A 22,026-nucleotide genomic window follows, 5' to 3' on the forward strand; every position below is an offset into this window, starting at 1 on the left:
TGTGAATGATACATTATTTAATTCAAAAATATTTTTACCTTTACGTCTTCTTGGAGTTTTGAAATGAGCTCTTGCTTTTGTTTCAACTCTATCTTTCTTTGTTCCACCTCATTCTTCAATGCGTTGATAGTGGTCTCGTTTTTCGATAAGGCTTCAGAGGTAGTTTTTCTAATGGCTTGCAACTCTAATGTCAACTTCTCTAACTTATCATCCTTCTGTACACTAGCACTCTGCTGAACTGTCACTAACTCTAACTTATTGTTTAATTCTACTATATTCTTCTCCGCGTCACTTAGTTTTTGTTGCAATGCATATTGCTTTTCCATCTCCACTTTAACTTTCTCTTTGGATTCCTTCAATTCTTTGTCATACATTTCTACTTGAGCTTTTAGGTCGTGTTTTGCACGTTTAGCTTCCTTCTTGTATTCCTCGTACTGTTTTTGCAGTTCCTTATTCAAATCTTCATAATTAGTCTTTTGGCCTTCATTTATACTTGTTAGTTGCTTAATATCACTTTCCGATTTGGAAATTATTTGTTGCAATTCAGTCACCCTTTCTTTGGCTTGTTGTAACTCTTCTAATTGTTTTTCTTGTTCTTCTACACGACTTTGTAAAGGCTTAACGGTATTTTTTAGAGATTCTGTTTCAACTTTATATTTTTCATTTAATTCTTCATTTTGGTTTTTCAATTCAGCTATTGCTTTGTTTAGGTTTTCATTTAGTAAATTCAATTCGTTTTCTTTTGCTGCACAGGCTTGGATTTCTTGACTCAGTCGGGAGATTTCGTCTTCTAAATGTTTAACCTTTGTGGAATTATTTTCACTCTTCTGATTTTCATTTTGGATTACATTTTTTTGTTCTTCTAAGGCTTTGTTAAGGTTGGCGTTAGCTGTAATGTTTTCATTTAATTTATTTAAAGTTTCTTCGTGTTCTGTTCTTAATTTTTCTAATTGGGCTGATTCCTTTTGATATTTTGTTTCAATAGTGTTTTTGTCTTGGTTTAAAACTGCCATTTCTTTTCGTAAAGATTCTAACTGGTTAAGTTGTTCCCTTAAAACGGATTCTTCGGCGGAAGAATTACTAGCAAGGGTTTCACATTGCTGCTTTAAAGTAGAGTACTCTAGTGTACTTGCATTAAGTTTTTCTTCTAGCTGTTTTCTACTTTCTAAAGCACCATTGAGTTCTTCGTTAATTTCTGCAATTTGGCGTTCTTTTTCAGTTACTATTTCTAAGTTAGACTTCAGATCTACATCTAGCATTTCCAATTTGCGTGAAAGTTCTTTAATGCTGTTTTCTTTTTCTTGTAGAGATTGCTTTAGCTGTTCACCCTCGTCCCTACTTGTTTTTAATTCATCACTCACAGCACTTAACTGGATATGAACTTGTTCTAATTCTTTCTCATACTGGCTCTTTTGATTGCCTAGTAGCAAGTTCATGTCGTTTATAACTTTTTGTAATGAATCTTCATTCTTTCTAGCTTCTTCAAGTTTATTATTCAACTCATTCTGGGCTTCAGTTAGTTGGTCAACTTTTTCCATTAACGTGACTTGTGATGTAGCACCATCTGCTTTTAAAATTGCAATCTCTTCTTTATACTTCTCAATATCTACGTCTACTTTTTTGCACATGATTTCGTATTCGTTGTTTAGCTCTTGTTCTCTAGTTTTCAGAGTAACGATCTCTTGCTTTAAATTAGTGCTTTCGTCCATCAATTGATCAGCCTTAGATTCCAATTCTTTCATATGATTAGACATCTCATTAGATTTATTTTCAAGTTCCTTAATCTTACCGTCTGCCAATTTCAGTTCTTCTATCCGTTCATCATTTGATTTTATTAATTGACCACGTTCTAGCGAAAAATCTTCTTGTAGCTTAAATATTTTCTGTTTTAATTCTTGCTCCATTCCACCGTAAATATTAGCTGCCTCGCGCGCTTTATCTTTGGATTCTTCCAACGCCTTTTCTGTTTCTCTGAGATGCTGCGACAGTTTGTTAAATTGTTCATTAGAGTCAGTCGTCTGCCCAGTAAGATTCATATATTCAGCTTCGATTTTATCTTTAGATTTCTGTAAGTCTTCACACTTTTCCAAAGTACTGGAAAAATGTCGTTTAAGTTCACCGATCTCTAATATCAATGCAGATATTCTATCTTTTAACTCTTTATTGGCTTGAGTTAGTTCATGTATTTGTTGTCTAAGGCGTTCATTCTCTTCTTTTGCTGCCTTCAATTCATCTGCGTTGTGCGTAAATTGCGAGTTGAGAGTATCCAGCTCCACTTTGTTTTGATCTAAAGTTTGCTTATGATTCTCTATTTCTTTCATGAGCTCTTCTATTTTTGAATTACGATTATCGATTTCTTTCTTATGTTCTTCTGCAATTTTGCTATGCTTGATATTAAAGTTTGCCGTAACCTGTTCATAATCGTCTTTTAATTTTATAATTTCTTTGTCTCTTTCGTGAATGTTTTGTTTGTACTCGTTTATAAGTTGTTCTGTAGAACTGGAAGAGTCACTTGATTCGAGAAGTAATTTTTCATATTCCCTAGTCTTGGCGGCCAAGCTTTGCTGTAATTCTACAATATCTGATTTGCTCCTTTCGCTGTGCTGTGTGATTTCGTTTAATAGGCTTTCATACTCGTTGACTTTAGCTGCATGCTCCTCCCGGAATTTAGCCATCTCTTCCTGCAAGACTTTACATGTCGTATCTTGTTTTGTCTTCACTTCTTCTAACTGTTCCAGGTCTAATATTTTTGAACTGAGTTCCATTTTGAGCTTAGTTATTTCCTTGTTGAGGTTGAGTTCATGTTCTTTGCTTGCCCCAATAACTGGAAAATAAAACATAATTGAATTATAATAATGCATGCACAAAACAGTGTCAATACGGTTAAGACTTGATGAACTTGTAACTAAGTAGAACTAACAATGTCACTTTTAAGTAATAATAAATGGCATTTTTTTTAAAAACTAAGTCATACTAGATCGTACAGTTACAATTTAATTAAGGGATTCATGCCTAGATAAACGGTTAGAAAACACATACCTTTATTCAACTCATGCGTCTTATCATCGACAGAAGCCTGGAGTTGCGCTAGCTTCGCATTCAAGTCAATGACAGTCTGACTATTCTCCTTATTTAGCCTTTCCAAGTTCTGCTTCTCCGATTCCAGTTTGGACTCAGCCAGTTGCAGTTTAGCGGTGAGGACGGATATTTGTGTGTCATACTCTGTCTGTGCGATGGAGATTTTAGATTTGGCCTCGGCCAAGGCCTTTTCTGCCTCGGCCTTGACTTTGGAGAGCTCCTCGGACATGCTCTTGCCGATGGAGTCCTTCTCGCTGTCTTTTTCTTTGAGCAGGGCGTAGGCTTCGTCCAGGAGCTTTTGAAGCTCGGAAGACAATGCTGTGGATGAAAAAAATACTAATTAATATATGGAAAAAATATTATATTGATTGTAAATGGGTAGTGCATTCATTAAATAACTGTCTAACATGGCGGAATTTATTTCGTATCACTTAATTCACCGATATACACTCCCAGGGCTTACAAGTCGAGATTCACTAGGATTAGCGACCAGCAATCTAAGCGTGAATTCCCCGTTGGCGTACGTTCGTCACGACACGACGTATACCTACCTGCAATGTATTAGGCATTACGTAGTACCTACACATACACACGTCACGTGGCATTTAGATAATAGAACATACATTTAATTAATAAAACAATAGAATACAACCCAATTAAAGAAATTATATTTGTTTGTAATAATGTTAAATGTCACGCACGTAGTTATCTAATATAAATACCCCGTTTTCCCTAAATGAAGCGTACAGTATTCAATCGACTTAATATTATTTACTCCACGAACGCCGCGCATTTCATGGCGATCCTGAGCCATACGCTAATGTCTACATTGGGACCTAATGTACGCCAAGGCTTTCGTGATGGTAAGCGGCTGATTGCAATCGGTCGATATTTAATCCGGGTATAAAATAGGGCTACACCGTGACGATACGCGAAATTTACGCTTATCAACGTCACTAGTTCACACATTGGCCACCTCCATTATTATTTTTTCAAAATAATGGACACGAAAGAAAGGCACATACCTAAACCAGTTACAATTGACGCGAATTAAAACCCTTTAGACGCATAATGCCAAAAACGCAAAACGCCATTATGTCGTTTCGCGTACTTTAAAAAAAAAATACGCATAACGCCAAATACGCTTTATGCCATAAACGCAGAATGCCAAAAAACGAATAATGCCAAAAACGCAAAACGCCAGATCACTGTCAGAGTTCAGATCAATCTGTTTCCAAGATTTTTCAATTTTTGTATGAGTACATATCTTTTGCAACTTAACTAGACCTATTTCTGGGCGGTTGGCCCTTCGGGCATCTAAAGCTACCTAACGAACCTAACCTACCTACCTATTGATTTAGTGTGACATCCGTGAAAACATTACACTTTGTGGAAAAAAGCGTAGGTTAGGTTCGTTAGGTAGCTTTACATGCCCGAAGGGCAAACCACCCAGGACCGTCTAGTTAAGTTGCGAAGAAATGTACTCATACAAAAATTGAAAAATCTTTCCCGTGCTCCGTCTAGAACGGGTCGAGGGGTTTCGTACAAAAACAAAAACAAGGTTTGGATGATATCAAATAATTTGCTGGGTGTCATTAGCTTTTGGCATTATGCGTATTTGGTTTTTATACAGCTTTGGCATTCCACGTGTTTGGCAATAACAGAATTTGGCAATACACGCCTTTGGCGTTTCGCGTATGAATGGCGTTTTGCGTTTTTGGCATTATGCGTCTAAAGGATTAAAACCGCCGCGTGAAGGCATACCTACAACAAAACTGATCTAATAATCTAAAACTCACAAAATTTAATAAGAAACCCATAACAACTAAACTTACCAAAACAACAGAATCCAAAAAAGGATCTTCCTTACTAAGTATAAAATATTGAATAAGCATTCATAATAAATAAGCGTCACATTGCTTACAGTGTCATACCTTATACCGCTAGAAAGTAATATTTAAACTCGAGCGTATATTAAAAATCAACAATGCACTTTTGAAATTATAAATAGGAAGTATAACATTATGAATATTATTGTAACTTTAGCTAGGTGACCTTTAGATTGTTTAATGTAATATAATCTATGTAACCTTTGGATTGTTTAAGTTAAGCTTAGCTTTTACTTGACGACGTGCCCGTCTCACAGACGTAATGAATTTTCTTTCAAGATTTTATTTATTTATTTATTTATATTGTGAAAAGCTTTCGTTTCTTGTACCTTCCTCTTTTGTAGGTAATTATCTAACATCCCTTCGATGCCGACAGTCAAACTTGTACACATGATGCCCGAAAGCGAGTCATTGAGGTCTTATATACACGTCACGTCGGTGTTTTTGTAGTTTTGTACTAAAACTTTGTGATGAGTGTTGCAGCCTTCTCAGTTTATTTTTATCCGCTTGCAGCGCCACCTTGGCATCCAGCTTGTGGATACGCTGGTCGCGGGTATATTGGCCCCACTATAGTAAACAGGAGTAGCACTCACTGTGGGCGGCGGCGAGCTCCTCGCGGTGCTGGTCGGCGAGCGCGGCCAGCTCGGCGGCGCGCTGCTGGTCGCCGGCGCGTAGAGTGGCCGCGGCCGCGTCCGCGCGCGCAGCTTGCAGCGCCACCTCTGCTTCCAGCTCGCGGATACGCTGGTCGCGGGTATATTGGCCCCACTATAGTAAACAGGAGTAGCACTCACTGTGGGCGGCGGCGAGCTCCTCGCGGTGCTGGTCGGCGAGCGCGGCCAGCTCGGCGGCGCGCTGCTGGTCGCCGGCGCGTAGAGTGGCCGCGGCCGCGTCCGCGCGCGCAGCTTGCAGCGCCACCTCTGCTTCCAGCTCGCGGATACGCTGGTCGCGGGTATATTGGCCCCACTATAGTAAACAGGAGTAGCACTCACTGTGGGCGGCGGCGAGCTCCTCGCGGTGCTGGTCGGCGAGCGCGGCCAGCTCGGCGGCGCGCTGCTGGTCGCCGGCGCGTAGAGTGGCCGCGGCCGCGTCCGCGCGCGCAGCTTGCAGCGCCACCTCTGCTTCCAACTCGCGGATTCGCTGGTCGCGGGCAAATTTCTCGGCCTGCAAATATTGTAATTTTGTATTATTTATCATATTCGCAAGTTGTTGTCTAATACTAAATTGCAAAACCGTTTTGTCTTAAGAGTACCTATGACACAAAATGTGACTTATAAACATAAAAAAATAAATTTTAAATTTTCTTACCTCCATAGCATCTTTATATTTCTGAAAAAATAAACGGACACCGGTTAAATAAAGTAGGTACTACAACAGTGAACAATCGCACTCCAATGGCATACGAAGCTAATTTCGATCATGTAATCGCACGAATTTCTATTATCGTAAAGAATTATAGGTACTAATTACACTCATGAAGTTACAAATAGTTATAGTTACATTGTAGTCATCCTTGTTAATGTTTTCCTCTTCATGTTTGAAGAGCAGATCTTCCACCTTCTGTTTTTCGTCTTCTAGCTGCTGCGTGAGACGGTCCAGCTCTGCTTTTAGCTTGCCGTTTTCAGTGCTTGTCTGGAACAGCAAAATAAACTATAAGCTTTTGGCAATGATGCGACTGTATGTTCTTCAAAATAATAAAAACCTGAAAGATGTAGCTATATCATGAATATAATCAGGCGTTACTATGCGGAAATCTATATTAATTAATACCAAAATATTACTTTGCTAATCCGCGACAAGGTAACGTGCTAGTAAATATCAGATATAGCGTAGCTATATCAGATAAAAAACCTTGAGGTAGTACAGGTACTATTAATAGGCTACCTAATGACAATGTTGGTGAAATCGGCGTTGGAAGGGCCTTTTGACGTTTCGGACTACCTCAAGCCTCAGTTATAGGAAAAGGGCTAGTGTTCTATTCTAGGATAACTAATGGACTATTTACTTAGTATGAATTTGTCGTCTGTGAACATACTATAATCGCCGAACGGTTGTCGCCTACGATAATCTCATACAATTTTAAGACCAAACTCGGCCGGGAAACTAGTTTACAAGTAAATGGTCCTTTAGGCTCTGTCCCTACCTGTGCGGCTTCCTTCTTAAGGTGTTCGAGCGCGGTCTCAGCGCGGTTGGCCTGCAGAGACGCCTTGGCCACCTCCGTCCGCTCTAGTTCCCGCTCTCGCATCAGTCGCTCCAAGTGATGTTGTTTTTCGCGAAGCATCTCCTAATATGAATAGTTTAACATGATTAGAAAAACTTCAACTGACCATAGAACTTTTTGAACTATTTTTTTCTTTTGGTTTGATTATTTAAATCTACAGCATTTTTTTCCATAAGTTTTTTGAAACCGCAGAAACGTCTAAGTCATTAAATCGATAGGAACATGAATACATTGATGCCTTCGAACAGTTCGAACATAAGAAAGTTATAAATGACGCAGTGTACTTCATAATAATCATAAGTCTATATAGGTAGCTACTTAAAATTATTCTTACAAATACAGCCATTTTTACATTACATCTTACAAAACTAAAAACAAAAGCAAATTCATTTAGCGGCGTGAAATCGTGAGTACGAGTCGTAAGGGTCACAGCGACTCATTTATCTGAAATTCCTGTTCTCGTATTTCTAAAAGGTTCAATTAGTCTTATCATTTCATCCGTATTCACGATTTAAACCGATCATTATCCTAAACCCCAAACAGGATATTCTTCGTTCGGCGATGAGTTCTCGATTGTTATTTTCCTCCATGACGCACCTGGCGACCGCAAAACAGATTGGTCCTTCACACACTTTCGTGACTGCATCTGTTAAATAAACCATCGAAGACACACTTTGTTTAATTAAATGTAAAACAATTAGCATGCGGTTAAAACCGATACGAGTTTGTCCGGAGACTACAATTGAATTCATCGACATCCCGACTCCTGACGCAGACCAAATGCTATACCTAATACATAAGTAACTATAAGCTCGCCACGGAGGGATATCGGCAGATATCTTAGAGTCTCGCTAGGTACCACACACGCCATCGATACCAAGATATATATATCGCTCTCTGTCTAGCACCTACATTATGAGAGAGACGAAATATACCGAGCGATATATCGCAAAGCATCTGCAGAGATGTGAAGATATTGTAAGATACCAAAACCAAAATATATATTACAGCTTCGTGTGTGGACTATATAAATACGTATTGAATTGATTTACCTACATGATTCGTAATATTAATGTAACTTGCTAGATGTTATTTCACGTTATCTGCACAATAAATAGATAATTTGTCCCATTGAATAGCTTTAGATAACATTGATAGGATAATGGGGCCCTTTAATTAAAAGCCATACTAAATAAGTCGTAAGCTAAGCGTCGTAAGTCGTAAGCTATTTACAAGCCTTTACCTTTGGCGTTGCTGCAGACCAGCATTTGGTTCATTGATCAATTGAGGATCATATTTACTTAAGTTAACCTAAGTGAAGTACCTAATTTAATTTACTGTAACTATCTTATTTATTGTAATAAAATTGCCAGCACAAAATGTAAACCAGCTTAAAAATAAATTAGACAAGCATAATATGACATTTTAAGTCGCATTTAGTAGGATAGGATACGTTGAAGAAAAATACCCGGATTAAAATTACAAAATGTATTTAAACTAAAAACTAACTAAAAGGAAGATAGGGCCGTGAGTCTAATTCTGAGCTGGCAGATTAGTAAATTAGCGCGAAACAAGTCTTTGATAGGAGTCACTTCCCTTATTTTTTTATTTAGCATAATATTATATCTAATACTCGTTCATGATAACTATCTTTTTAATAAAGTTGCTCAAAAAGTGCTACTTTTCGTGGCTGTTTAGCGTGCGGAAAGTTGGTTTACGCGAACTAGTGCTTTTTACTTTTCCAATTTTTTTAAATTTTTACTTTTTCCAATTCATGACTACTTATTGATGAGTGTTAATATTAGTTTCCTTTAAACGTTCGTAATCAACATAAAAACCTACTGTTAATGTAAGAATACGAAAAATATGCATATTTCATATTTTATTACATACCTCTTCATCATTATAAGTATTATAACACGTTTATTTTTTTTAATGTTGAAAAACCGTTCTTAAGTTGTCTGAATGGAACGGAACGCCTGTCAAAGAAGAGGCGTATTTTCTTAATGCAATATACGATACACAAATAATCGTAAATAACGATATTTAGGTAATAATAGTATAATGTTTTAATATTTACAAATGTTTCTATCTTATAGAACATGCATTTGAAAAAAAAACTTTCATTGAAGTGGGTTCAATAATAATAACAAAATCTATTCTAGTCGAATAAAAGCTAGAAAAACACCTCTTCGTAATGTCAATGATGTCAGTGTCACAGAATTAATAATATAAAAGTTTCGAATTCCATTCCTTACTTGTTGCTTTTCTTATTTTTTCGCAACTGTATTAAAAAAACATCGTTCGATACACGTGCGGATATGTCATTCTTATAGTAATGACATACTTTCCGCACTAGCATCGAAGTGTACTATTACAGTACATATGGTGCTACTTTACCGCACTAGTGTGATAATTAGCACATTACGTAACTATGTCGAAAATTTAAAGGGCCGCATGTACTGTAAAACGTTGTACGATACATGTGCGAATAGGTAATTCGCCACTCGTATCGAATTTCCTATTTTTCGCACTTGTATCGTAATGTACTATTATGATTACTGGATACAGGCCATATCAGTTGTCATAACTGCCAGCCTGCTTATTAAATAATAATATTATAAAATTAATCTGTGTTATATTCGTAAGTATAGGTATAGTCGAGGCGAGGAAGCCTAGAATGGTTTCAAAATGTGACAATAGTAGGTAAACAACTAAACAGTTATTTTGTCATACTGCCAGTATCAGCGAACTCTATACTTGTTTGCCACGACGTGGTACCTATTAAAAACTCTCCTTCACTAAACCGTCATGTAATCTTGTATTATTTTGTTATGTAGGTATATAAGTATAACCCAGTGCGAAAACCAGTATCCGACATTCCGTCCCCTACCGGTGTCGGTATGGGTACGGATCGGGTAATGGGGGTTATACCTAATGATAAGAGTAGACTATATACTATATGTATAGTTAGTAGAGTCTGGAGACGTTTGCGGATCAATAAGCCTGCACTTCGGCTGTGCGCTCAGAGCTTGCCAACTTTTGAGCTTATCTCATACGACATTCGCTACTTTATGTTGGTTTATTTTAGATCTTGTTCTGCCTGTAGATATTTTTTTTAATGCAATCAAAGCTTTGTAGCATCATACATACCTACCTTATTTTTATGTTTTGATATCTGTTAAATGAAATCCGACCTTTTAATATGTTATTTTGGAAAGTAAGCAAAGCGAATCCGAAAACTCTTAGTACCTTTAAGAATCAACCGGCGTAATCATAAGATGGTGCGAAATATGTATTCTGTAAGCCGTATATATGATTTATAAAAAACGAATTATAGTAAATGTGAGAGCGGAAGGAATACCTATCTACCATACCTTTTTCCGGCTTAGTTAAAAGTATATCAGGATTACGAAACGATACTGGCAAACCACACCAGCAGGCATTCGCAATAAAATGCTAGGTTTAAACCGGTCAATGATTTCATATACTTAAGGTTCGCACGTGCGCTCGTAAAATTCAGAATCTTGTGTATATGTAGGTACTTAATACTTATGTACAAAAAAACCCTTGCTAATATTATGAATAGGAAAGTACCTCTTGTCTGTCTGTCACGTTTTCACGCCTAATCCATTGAAAGGTCATGATGAAATACTAGAGCCAGATCAAGCTAAGTTGGCAGCGATTTTGATAGCCCAGACGGTGCAGGTGTTATTCTAAACGTCAAACTTCTATGAAATTATGACGTTTACTTAACACTTGCAGTTCTGGGCTATCAAAATCGCTGCCAACTTAGCTTGGTCTGACTCTATCTATTTTATAGCTTTAGGTATTTACACTTACTGTGGAATTGAAAGGGGAATGCACAATGCACATAGACCGAATCTTAAGCGGATGGAACTGCGGGCTCAGTAAATGTTGTTATACCTTTGGTTTAGTACCTAATAGAAAACTTTGCCAACGTATTATGCTCGGTTAGGTTCTCATCAAACTTGACGGCAAGTTCGCCAGTGCTCATATTCCTTTATGGCGGTAATATATTATTTAAGACTGTTCGTTACTGCTACGTTGGGTTCATAATGTATATACAAAGTATCACGGTATGCTTTTGATAAGTTAGGTTCACACAATATTAATCATGATTTAAATAGGTAATTTTAGCTTTATTATTAAAGCTCTTATTTTCCGTTCGTTACCGGCTCGGCAATTTGTACCAGCTTATTTAGCAATTTTAGATTTTATTACATGAGTGAGAGTCTGCATTATCAAAACAAATAGATTTTTACACAAACTGCACCAGTTTTAGTAATTCCTTGCCTTTATAGGCACCTACTCGTAAAGAAGCTAAGCTCATACGGGCTGGATTAAACGTAATAGGATTTTCAGGCTGACTGCCTCTGCCTCGTAAGTAGGAACGCTTGGTTCGAATTTCAATCGAAGTTTTAATACCTAGTTTATTCATTACAATATTGTTAAGTGCAAAATCTTGTAGCTATTGAGGATATGGTAATGTAAACATTCCAATTCATTATGGTAAGGATATAATACCTACTGTTAACGAGAAGTACTTAGACTAGAATTGTTTAGTTAGTCCATGTTTAATCGAGATTGTGTAACTATAAAGTTTATGTAGTGTGTTGGAATTCCATGAATGTTTTGGGATCGTTTGCTGACCTACCTACTCAGTTATAGGATAAGCATAATTATGCATATGCAATAACTCTTGAGTAGGTAGATAGGTATAGATAATTAGGTATCTATGATAATCAAGGACGAGTTTTGTTCGGCATACAAACACTGCGCGCTGTTCGTATCGTACTTAAAATTTTGAAGGGGGTCTCGGTGTTTTCTTCGTGAAATACAGGAAAACATCCCATGAACTAGCTAGATCAATTTTTGTCACCATACCATACGCGCCTGTATCAGCTTGTTAATAGGTACCTACATTGTAATAATTTTCACCCCATCGTCACTTTAAAAACTATATCGAACAATCCAGAATTAGTCTTATTGTACTATCTTATTGCAGGTACTGACTCTCGATGGTTTTCCAAGCGATAGGAACAACCGCCCTGGCTTCAAGCCAGGACCGGCTCGTGATATCGTCCTGAATTCAAAGAGAATTTCTGTTTGGCTTTTATTTCCGAAGAGTAAGTAAGGTAATTTATCGACGTCGCTTAAGTTATTCAACGTCACGCAGACGCTGTCGAAATTATAATTACGAAGACCGCAAGAAATAATTCCAGTGTGTAAGCAGAAATGTACGTGGATTTAATTTATATAATTTTACGTTTCTCTGTTAAGCGTGAAAGTTACTTAATTACCGAAGCAAATTAATGAAGGAAATACTTAGGAAAACCACAGATTTATCCAAAAAATAGCTCACATTTGTCTGTGATTTTTTAACTAACTTTTTATATGTTACACAGTTTAAAAATTTCTTCGTAAAAATATATATATAGGTATTAGGTATACCATATTACATGAGTAGGTACCGTGGTAAAACAGTAGCGTAGTTGAACGAAAAGCCATATAATAGTACCTAAATTCTGTCAAGGGCGTAAACAATGCGTGCCGAGGTCACCTTTGGCTAGACTGATATATTACATTATCGAACTGTTTCTACTAGTAATGCGTATACTGCGTTACGTACATTCCATGTTTAGCTTGGCCTATACCCAAACCCATTCAGCAACACGCTTATAACAACAGCTAAAAACTTTTTATAAGAAAGAAACATGCAAAGGAAATTGAACCTTGGAAGGATGGAATTACGGACTGACTAGCTTTTTTTTAAATCCGTGTGTAGAATACACATTGATGCACTTTCATTAATTTTGATTCATGGCACCAAGTTCAAGAAAACAAAATATTATCCTGAAATAAGGTTGAATGATCCAATCATCATACGGGACTAATACTGATGTGCCCTCAGAAAGTTTCTCAAATTGCGAAAATTCAGAATATAAATTTTCCATTTCCAAAATGAACGTATCCTTTGTTTCCTGTGAAATTTCCGTGATTTTTTGCAACTTTTTGGAAACTTTTTCGCAACTTTCACATCTGTACCGAACCGAAAACAAGTTGGTTTACCTTGCACTATTTATTGAGTACCTAAATATATCCACTAAATATCCCAGTCTTGCAGTTATGTAGATTAGTATAGCCGCAGTAGGCACCTAGTTAAAGTTGAATCAGTGTGAATTGACTAATAGAATAACCGCATATCCTGTTAACTGTCCAAAGAGTGACGAATGTTCCTTTGTCCAGTGTCATGCAGCTGACTTCAATCTGTACCGTTTCAAGGCAAATCATCTTTGTCAACGGACACGGGAAACGAAATGACAACGTGTTAGATGAGACCGATAGAGCAAGGAGGAACTTCACCTTATGGGTTGTTTTCGACCCATACTCCTTAAGGTTACAGGGGAGGGAGGGAGAGGAGTGTTAGGGTCGGCAACGCGCATGTAACTCCTCTGGAGTTGCAGGCGTACATAGGCTACGGAGACTGCTTAACATCAGGCGGGCCGTATGCTTGTTTGCCACCGACGTAGTATTAAAAAAAAAAATTACTTGCTAAATAAAGTTACATTTTCCTATCCCGGAACCAGGCAATCGCGTGTAATCGAATGATGTACGAGTAAGTACCTCGTATGGTGGCGGGTAACGGAACGTCGCAATGTTACGGCGAGCAATTAATTCAGTTTATTACCCACTAGGGGTCAGATTGCTGGGTCGACTTTTCCGCCATTTCCACTGTGGTGTGGTTACAAAGTTGGGTTATAGGTGTAGATAATATATCGTTGGATGTTATAAATGAAACGTTTCTAATTCTGCGCATTAAGAAATTCAGTACTGATTAAGAAGAGAGAAGGCAGGCTTAATGGGAAGTTTGAAACTACTTATATCCCTATTATACAGATTAGCACAAGAAGTAAGAATAAACAACTAGGATTCAGCATTGTAATAACAATGATACCATGATAATCCCTTAATTAAAGGGATACGTTCGCCTTTGTACTGCCTATTTCTGTGCCATATTTGTGTTCTGTGTTTTGTACAATAAAGAGTTTATACATACATACATAACCTATTTCACGTCAGCACGTCAGTCTCCATTTTTTTAGATAAATGAACTTGCTTTATGAAAGAAAAAATAACTAGACAATGCACATCCTAAACCTAAACACATCCTACAAATGGGGTTTCTCCCACTAGTTACCACCAAGTACTTAGTACCATCATAACTAGTGGGTAGTTACCATCGTAACTAGTGGGAATAACCCGACTATTTTAGGTTTTGTACTTGTATACTCAGCGTGAAATACTCTGTAGCAGTCAACTACAAAGTATTTGACGCTGAGTGTACCGGTTAAACTGTTTTAATATTTTTGTTCTTTTTTAAAGCAGTTTACTGAAGCACTACTAATCGACTTACAATTATTTATTAAAGCCTCTATATTTATACATAGTATACTATTTATACCGTTTTACCTGTATTGAACTCTAACAAAATTTTGTAACTACTGGGAATAACCCTACAAATGTTGTAGTGGTCCAATAAGAAATAATTTTTTGAAATTCCATTCCCAAGAGGGTGAAATTGCATTCATTCTTTCTACACGAACGAAGGATAAATTTATAATTTAGCCCTATCATTAACCACATAAAAATCCTATCAATTGTTTTCGATGAACACATTCAAAATTATTCTTTTTCAAAAATGAATTTACAAAGATAATTGTATTTACAGTGCTCCCGCATCCAATTCCAACCCTTTGCCCAAGCAAACACGTAATCTGTCCTACAAAAGTGGCGATTTTCTATTTATGTTTTTAGAAGCATAGACGAGCATGCCATCATCCATAATAAGCCTTATCCTAATTCACACATTCTTCTTGCGCAAATGCTTGATTAAAATGTATTGTAAAATAAAAGGAGCTACTTTTGCAAGTGCATCCATCCTGAATCCTGAGTTCCTGACTATACCGTCTACAAACCACGCTGACGGTCGGTGTAATAAAACTTCTTTTTCACACTTGCGAGGCCGTCGCAAAAGTGAATGAGATAGTAATATATAAAAGTCAGCAATAAGTATTGTGTTGTATGCATACCTTCAGGACCTTCAGGTTACCTTACATACTTATATTGTGCGTAACTGCGTATCTATTTACTGAAACATGAGCCAGCGCAGGGATGTGCATGTTCTGTCGTTGCTTTTCAACATACTCTTCAACCCCTGTTCCCCATCTTACCTAACCGAGAGATTTAACTATCTGGCTGAAGGAAGTGATCACCGCTTACGTTCTAGTGCTAATCTTACGCTTGCTATCCCTTCGAATAAGTCTCGAACGTACGCAAATTCATTCACAGTGCGCGCGGTGAAGTTGTGGAACGAGTTGCCCCTGTCGCTCAAACGGTCCCGGTCTGTAGCATCACTCAAAGTTAATCTGAAAAAGCTTTGGCTTTCCCACGAACTGTGATTTGGTTGAGTGCTAATATATATATATTATTTATATATTATATATATATATATATATATTTATTTAATATTTATTTAGTACTATATATTTATGTATGCTAGTACATATTTATTTTATTGCATAATGCAATTGATGTATTTTAGTTATTCGTAGACGTTAATATTGTAGTTTTCCTTCTTAAATATTATTGTACGTTCTGTAAGTTTGTCTATCTATCTAATTCGAATTTTCCACTCATTTACTCTAAGGTTAGCTGGAAGAAATCCCTTATAGGGATAAGCTCGCCTTTGTACCTAAATTTATATGAATTTCATGTTATCAATTTTTGTTTTGTACAATAAAGTGATTTACTACTACTACTACTACATGATGAAGAAATAAAAAATCCGGATTTTGAGTTATATATTCAACCAAGCATTTGCGCATAAAGAATTTTCTAAACACCAGTTTTCATATAGATCCACTAGATCTAGAGATAAGTAGTAATTTCTAAAAATAAATTGATTAAGTTGCCTAAGGGCCCGTTACGCGCTCGAGGCGAGATCGTTGCGCGCTCGCCTCGCTTTCCACTCGCTCGCAAATCGCCAGTGTGATAGAGTGGTGGTGGTGGCTATGGTGTAATGGATCTTTATGAAAATAAAATGTAGTCGGAATAAAACAACATAAAGTTAATTCATATCATTTATTTTCATCAACACAGTTATTCCAGTAGGGATAATGCAGGATGGGAATAAATACACCACACTGGTCAAGGTATATTTTATTAAAACGAATAAACTAGGGTAGTTTATTAATTAAATGAATCAAAATTCATATGTAATGCTTAATGTTTATTTATAATTAACAATTACTAACTAAGTTATACTAATTTAAAAAAATATTAATAAGTTAAAAGTGAAAACTAACCTAAAGCACGGGAATGCTCGAGTGAGAACTTAACATTATGAATATCATCGTCTTCTTACAGGCACTGGTATTTTAAAAATAGATATAAATAATAAATAATTAAACAAATATGATTTCATTGCACCCAATAAAAATGTAGCGCATGATTTTACCGAGATTTTAAATTTAAATAAATCGATTTTGTAAAACATTCGTTCGTTTCTGCACTCCACAGACTCCACAGTCCTCTTCCCATATCGTCAGAAAATTTAGTCACAGTCGACAGTAAAAACGAAATCTACTAATTTATATTCAGTTCACACAAATAAGTTGTTATTGTATACGCAACTAACTGGTGAACAGTGTAGCCTTGAATTCGTCTCATCAAATCGGAGACGATATGGGATAGAGTACTTATGGCATTCAGATATCCTTATCCCTTTTGAAAACCCCACAATTCAGAATATCACAGGCTTCTTTAAACAAGACGTAACAATTTACGTATACATCGGTTGAAAACATTAGAACAACTAGTACTAGCAAGGATTATTGTAAAAATGGCTGTATTTTATTTGTACTTTCTGTGCGTGGTAATTGACGTAAGTCTAATTACTATGACAGGTTTGTATAGTTAGCTTTACATTATGGACAGTCTAACAAACTACACCTGAAATAAATTTAGGTTAGCGATTTAGTTTCTTATTAGAAACACAATTTTTTTAGTATCAAAATTACATGCTCAAATTCAAACATGATTGTAACAATCAAACAAGCTGTCGCTCTAAGACAGTAATAGATGGAATGGAAGCCCCTGGTACCGCCGGAGCGGCATGCGATATCAACTGGCGTGTGCTTTACGACAAAAGTTGGTCGCATTTAAAGTTTCTTTCACAAAAATAGTAACCATTTTCATATATCAAGGTAAAAAAGGTGTGCTAGATATACTTAAGTAATCTTATAGTCCAAGAACCTTTAAGCAACCACAACTTGGCCAATGACGATAGTGGATTACCGTCTTAATTTAGATCCAGATGCTTCGATTGATTTCCTTTCACAATGTCTATCACCTTTGAAATTCTTATATTTCAATGATGATTGTCAATGTCAAAAGAAAATCAGCAATAAAATTGGATTTAAATCGATCAAGTTGGTAAAGAAAGCCTTTTGGCGCATAGCACACGAAAGACGTGAAAGCCTACCGCGCGGCGATAGTGGGGTACTGTACCTGCAGTGCGTTCTTCGCCGAGACAGGGGTGGACGACGCTCGCGGCCCACCCACTCGCTGTGCCGTTAGTGACAGTGCCAAAACATGGGGGAAACCAAAACAACACGTTAAGGAACTAATGCTACACCACTCGTCATCTATTTGCGGTTTCGGACACTTCTAAGGGCCACTTGCACCATTCACTAACCCGGGGTTAACCGGTTAAACCTGGAGTCACCATGGTTACTAGTACAGTTTGACACTGGGTTAACGGTTTAACTGGTTAACTCCGGGCTAGTGGAATGGTGCAAGTGGCGCTAAGTTAAGCTTAGCAAAATTATAAACTAGAAAAAAAATTGTTCTTCATTTGTTTGCGGAAGTTACCTTGTCATAGATTTGTAACAGAAGTGACCGTAGCCGACAAATTGATCGCTTCCATACGACGGAAACTGCCAATGTATTGAACCAGATACGTTATTTGATTCAATATAAAGGCGATTCAGCATAGCTTTAGTTTATACCAACAGAGAATCGCGAAATGTAATGCAATGTTGGTACAAAATAATCGGTGAGCCATGCACAGTCGTAAGGAAAGTGGAGATACTTTGACTGTCCATATGATACGAAGCTATGGAATGACAAAGTATGAAGTTGTTATTTTAGCAGACACTCAAACTGCCAAAACAGAAATAAGTACAAAACAAGCAAAATGATTGCATGCCGATGTCTTTGGTATTGCAAATGAACTAATTCAACTACGAAATGAATTAATGATAAGAGATCTTTTAGATATTCGATTTGGAAAAGGAACTATGCGCCAAAAAATAAAGCACATTTCCGTGTTTATGTGTTCTGCACACCAAAAATATTAAGTTAGTTACACAAACATATCTAAGTATAATTTGAACAGTCTTGCCACGATTGAGAAATCTTAAAAATAATATCACAGTCAGAAATCATAAGAGATGTTCTGAGGAATGTCTACCGCAGTCTCTTCGGGGATCCCATTTAAGTGCCATCAAAATTGATAGGTATAGACAGACTGCGAAATTGCAAAGAGCTAAGTTACAAAAATATATTCTTTACAATCTCTAAACAGAGTCGGATCTCGACTTGACGTCTTGGGTCCCAGATGTATTGAGATAATGTAACTAACGTGTGAAATAAGCAACTACAAATATAAGCGGTCGAAATGATAAAGAAAAATGATAATATAATAAAACAAGCTTGTTTTCGATTCCCTATCTTTGTGTCATATCTAAAGATAGCAAATCGACAACAAATAATAAGTGTAAATTAATAACAAGGACCAAACCGAGGGGTGCCACTACAGACAAAATAAAATCGTATTAATCAAACTATGTCCATGCAAACAATAAGCGCACTCTACATATATATTATGACCGCACTCGTACGCGTCGCCCCCGCGAACATCGTGTATGCAGATACGTGTCACTTCGCTCACCGGACTGTTCAATATTTGAGACAAACACTACAACAACGTTTCTTAAGAGGACGGAAATAACCGTAGGTATATCAAATATAATACGTGCAAATAGGAATGCTGATATAGGTAGTATACGACTTTACTAGGCGTTCAGATATACACGATGTTGGGGTAGGAGAATTGGAAGGGCGACACGCAGGAGTAGTGGTAACTCTTCCCGAAGCCCGAGAAGTGCGTGTTGGTCGGCGGCATGTCGACGAGTATGTCAGTAGCGGCGGTCCCGCGGCTGGCCCGCGTCACGGCGGCCGGCCGGCCGCCCCACCGCACCAGCTCGCCGCCGCCGCCGCGCCCCACCCGCGTGTCGCCGCTCGACACGCTCGCGCCCGACCCGCTCGACCCGCTGCGCCGTGAACGCGGCGATGCTATGCTCAGTGTACTTTCCGAGCACCGCCAGGATTTGGGCAGCGTTTCGCTCGCCCAGCGGCGAGGATTCAACTCTTTGCTTTTAGCGTCGCGCATTACGATGTCGTAGAAGACCTTTGGGTGTGGAATAGCGATCAGGGCGCAGTGGTCTATGTCGACGTGTTTGACGAGGAGCGTTTTGTCGAGCAGGCTGGGCACGCTGCGGTGGGGCGCGACACGGCGCGGAGCGGTACGGCCGAGCGGCTCGGCAGAGCGCGCGCGCGGCTAGCCTACCTGAGCGCCGAGCGCCGTCACCCCGAGCCTCACCCCCGTCGCGCGCGAGGATGCGATCGACGTGCCGAGTGACGTGAGGGATTCGCGCGAGTTTGACCGTCTCATAGGCGTCATGCGGCCGTTGCTATGGATCGCGCAGGCTCCAGGCTTGCGGTTGGAGGGCGAGCGTGATACCTTGGCGATGGGCGCGAACAAGCCGAAACGAGGCGCGCATTCAAAGTACCTGGAAAATAATAATAATTAAAAACCTGGATTTACTGACACTTTAGTTTCTTGCATATTTTATCGATGTACCTCTTTCCTTCAACGGAGCCGTCGTTCTTGCCGATCGGGTCGTCTAGTTCAACACCCGCCCAAACGCCTGAAGCGAATTCGGTAACGCCAACATATTTCAGGGTACCAGCTTTGCTCCCGCGACTGCTGGATACTATGACTCTGTCTCCGAGGCGAAGTTCTCCGTTTGTCGTTGTCGAAATAGATGCATCTAAAAAAGGAAAACATACTTAAATTTGCGTCAATAATGCTTTGTTCTATTTACAACTGTTTTTCAAAATATAAGCCCACACATCATTACTGCCTCTTTGTCTTAGTCAATTGATAAATATTGACCATCTGTCAACAATCAAGCAAGGTGATATTTATTCTAATAAATCACTCAACAAGTAGGTAGGCACTGATCACTTTTGCAGCATTCCAAATAAAATATATGATTTATCGCGTTCACTTACTAAATAAGCGTTGGCTGCCACTGGTGCTCGTTGTGAGCCATTTGTACTTACTCATTTTGCTGCTGACAACGCTGCGCACGCTACCGTTGGGCGACAGCGTGCGGCGGTAGCGGCCCACCCCAGAAGGCGGGCGCTCGAAAACGCTGCCCGCGTCTGACGTGGGCGACCCATCGTGTGTCGCTAGCGGGGCACGCGTCAGTCGCGTCAGACGAGAGAACACGCCGCGCTTTTCCGAGCATTGGAAGTAGCGGACGCCAGCTACTGATCCGTCGTTTTTGCCTGGAAGATAGAACATTTTATTAGATGGTCTGCTTGATGTTCGAGGATGCCCGAACGAACATAGAAAAAACCGGACAAGTGCGAGTCGGACTCGCCCACCCCTCGGTGCTGTTTAGTGGCCCTCGGTGCGGTTCCGTATTTTTTTAGTATTTGTTGTTATAGCGGCAAAGAAATTGATCATTTGTGAAAATTTCATCTGTCTAGCTATCACGGTTCATGAAATACAGCCTGGTAACAGACAGACGGACAGTGGAGTCTTAGTAATAGGGTCCCGTTTTTACCCTTTGGGTACGGAACCCTAAAAAAGTCATAGAAAATTAATCAGTGTAACCTGAGACAAACTAGGTCTGATGACGCAAGCTCCGAAAAGGAAATGGCTGGGATGCTTTCACAAAATTTATAAAAATAATGTATCAAAATAACAGATGAGGCTAATTGGTCAAATATCCTCCGAGACACTGTGGTCTATGTCATGATCTTACCGATGGCATCGTCGAGCACGATTCCCGCCCAGTCGCCGGGCGCGAACTGAGTCTCTCCGATGTACGCGATCTGGCCAGGCTTGGTGCCGCCCACCCACACGCGCTCGCCGATAATGAAGCTGTCAGTGTCCTCCGTTAGAACAACACTGTGGTCTGCAAAGTCAAAACACATGCTTATGTTTTTTGTAAGGTGTCAGTATCGAAATAATGTCCGGCCGCCTGATACGATTGTCAACTTTTTTATTGATAATTTTTGTGTTATGAACAGACACAAAACATTTTGTGGAAAAATAACATTTTAACACTTAGGACGTATCAGTAGGTAGTTTTTGTTCTAAAAAGGCTTCAGATTATAGGCATATAGGTAATATTCGATATGTGACATCGTATAAGGCGCTCAAACTAACGATATTACGACGGTAAATATAAACCTTTTGAACGTTCTCGCAAGAATACCTAGTTTTAATAATTTAATACCGGAAGAAAGTTTTAAGCATCTCATTAAGTTGAAAATGCGCACCGTTTAAATAAAAGGCTTGACCCATTTATGGGCAGGTTTATGATGTGCACACGATTAGAATAATCTTGGGCGTATACGTGCAAGTGCAACGGTCACCGGGGTCGATTTGCATTCTTG

At 38.6% G+C, this 22,026-nt stretch overlaps 1 protein-coding gene across 1 annotated transcript in view; it reads right to left on the reverse strand.

Moving 5' to 3' along the window:
- Nucleotides 1-22,026, reverse strand: part of LOC134742326 (CAP-Gly domain-containing linker protein 1) — a 63,597-nt gene that overhangs the window by 1,645 nt on the left and 39,926 nt on the right. Inside the window, exons 5-15 of the mRNA XM_063675375.1 lie at nt 21,390-21,542; nt 20,680-20,907; nt 20,195-20,384; nt 19,901-20,123; nt 17,779-17,835; nt 7,108-7,248; nt 6,465-6,596; nt 6,273-6,293; nt 5,957-6,128; nt 3,040-3,396; nt 39-2,824 (exon numbers count right to left, since the gene is read on the reverse strand). Coding sequence (XP_063531445.1) covers nt 39-2,824; nt 3,040-3,396; nt 5,957-6,128; nt 6,273-6,293; nt 6,465-6,596; nt 7,108-7,248; nt 17,779-17,835; nt 19,901-20,123; nt 20,195-20,384; nt 20,680-20,907; nt 21,390-21,542 — 4,460 coding nt within the window. The remainder of the gene's footprint in view (nt 1-38; nt 2,825-3,039; nt 3,397-5,956; nt 6,129-6,272; nt 6,294-6,464; nt 6,597-7,107; nt 7,249-17,778; nt 17,836-19,900; nt 20,124-20,194; nt 20,385-20,679; nt 20,908-21,389; nt 21,543-22,026) is intronic.

This window comes from Cydia strobilella, chromosome 6 (assembly GCF_947568885.1).
Source record: "Cydia strobilella chromosome 6, ilCydStro3.1, whole genome shotgun sequence".
Classification (NCBI taxonomy): Eukaryota; Metazoa; Arthropoda; class Insecta; order Lepidoptera; family Tortricidae; genus Cydia; species Cydia strobilella.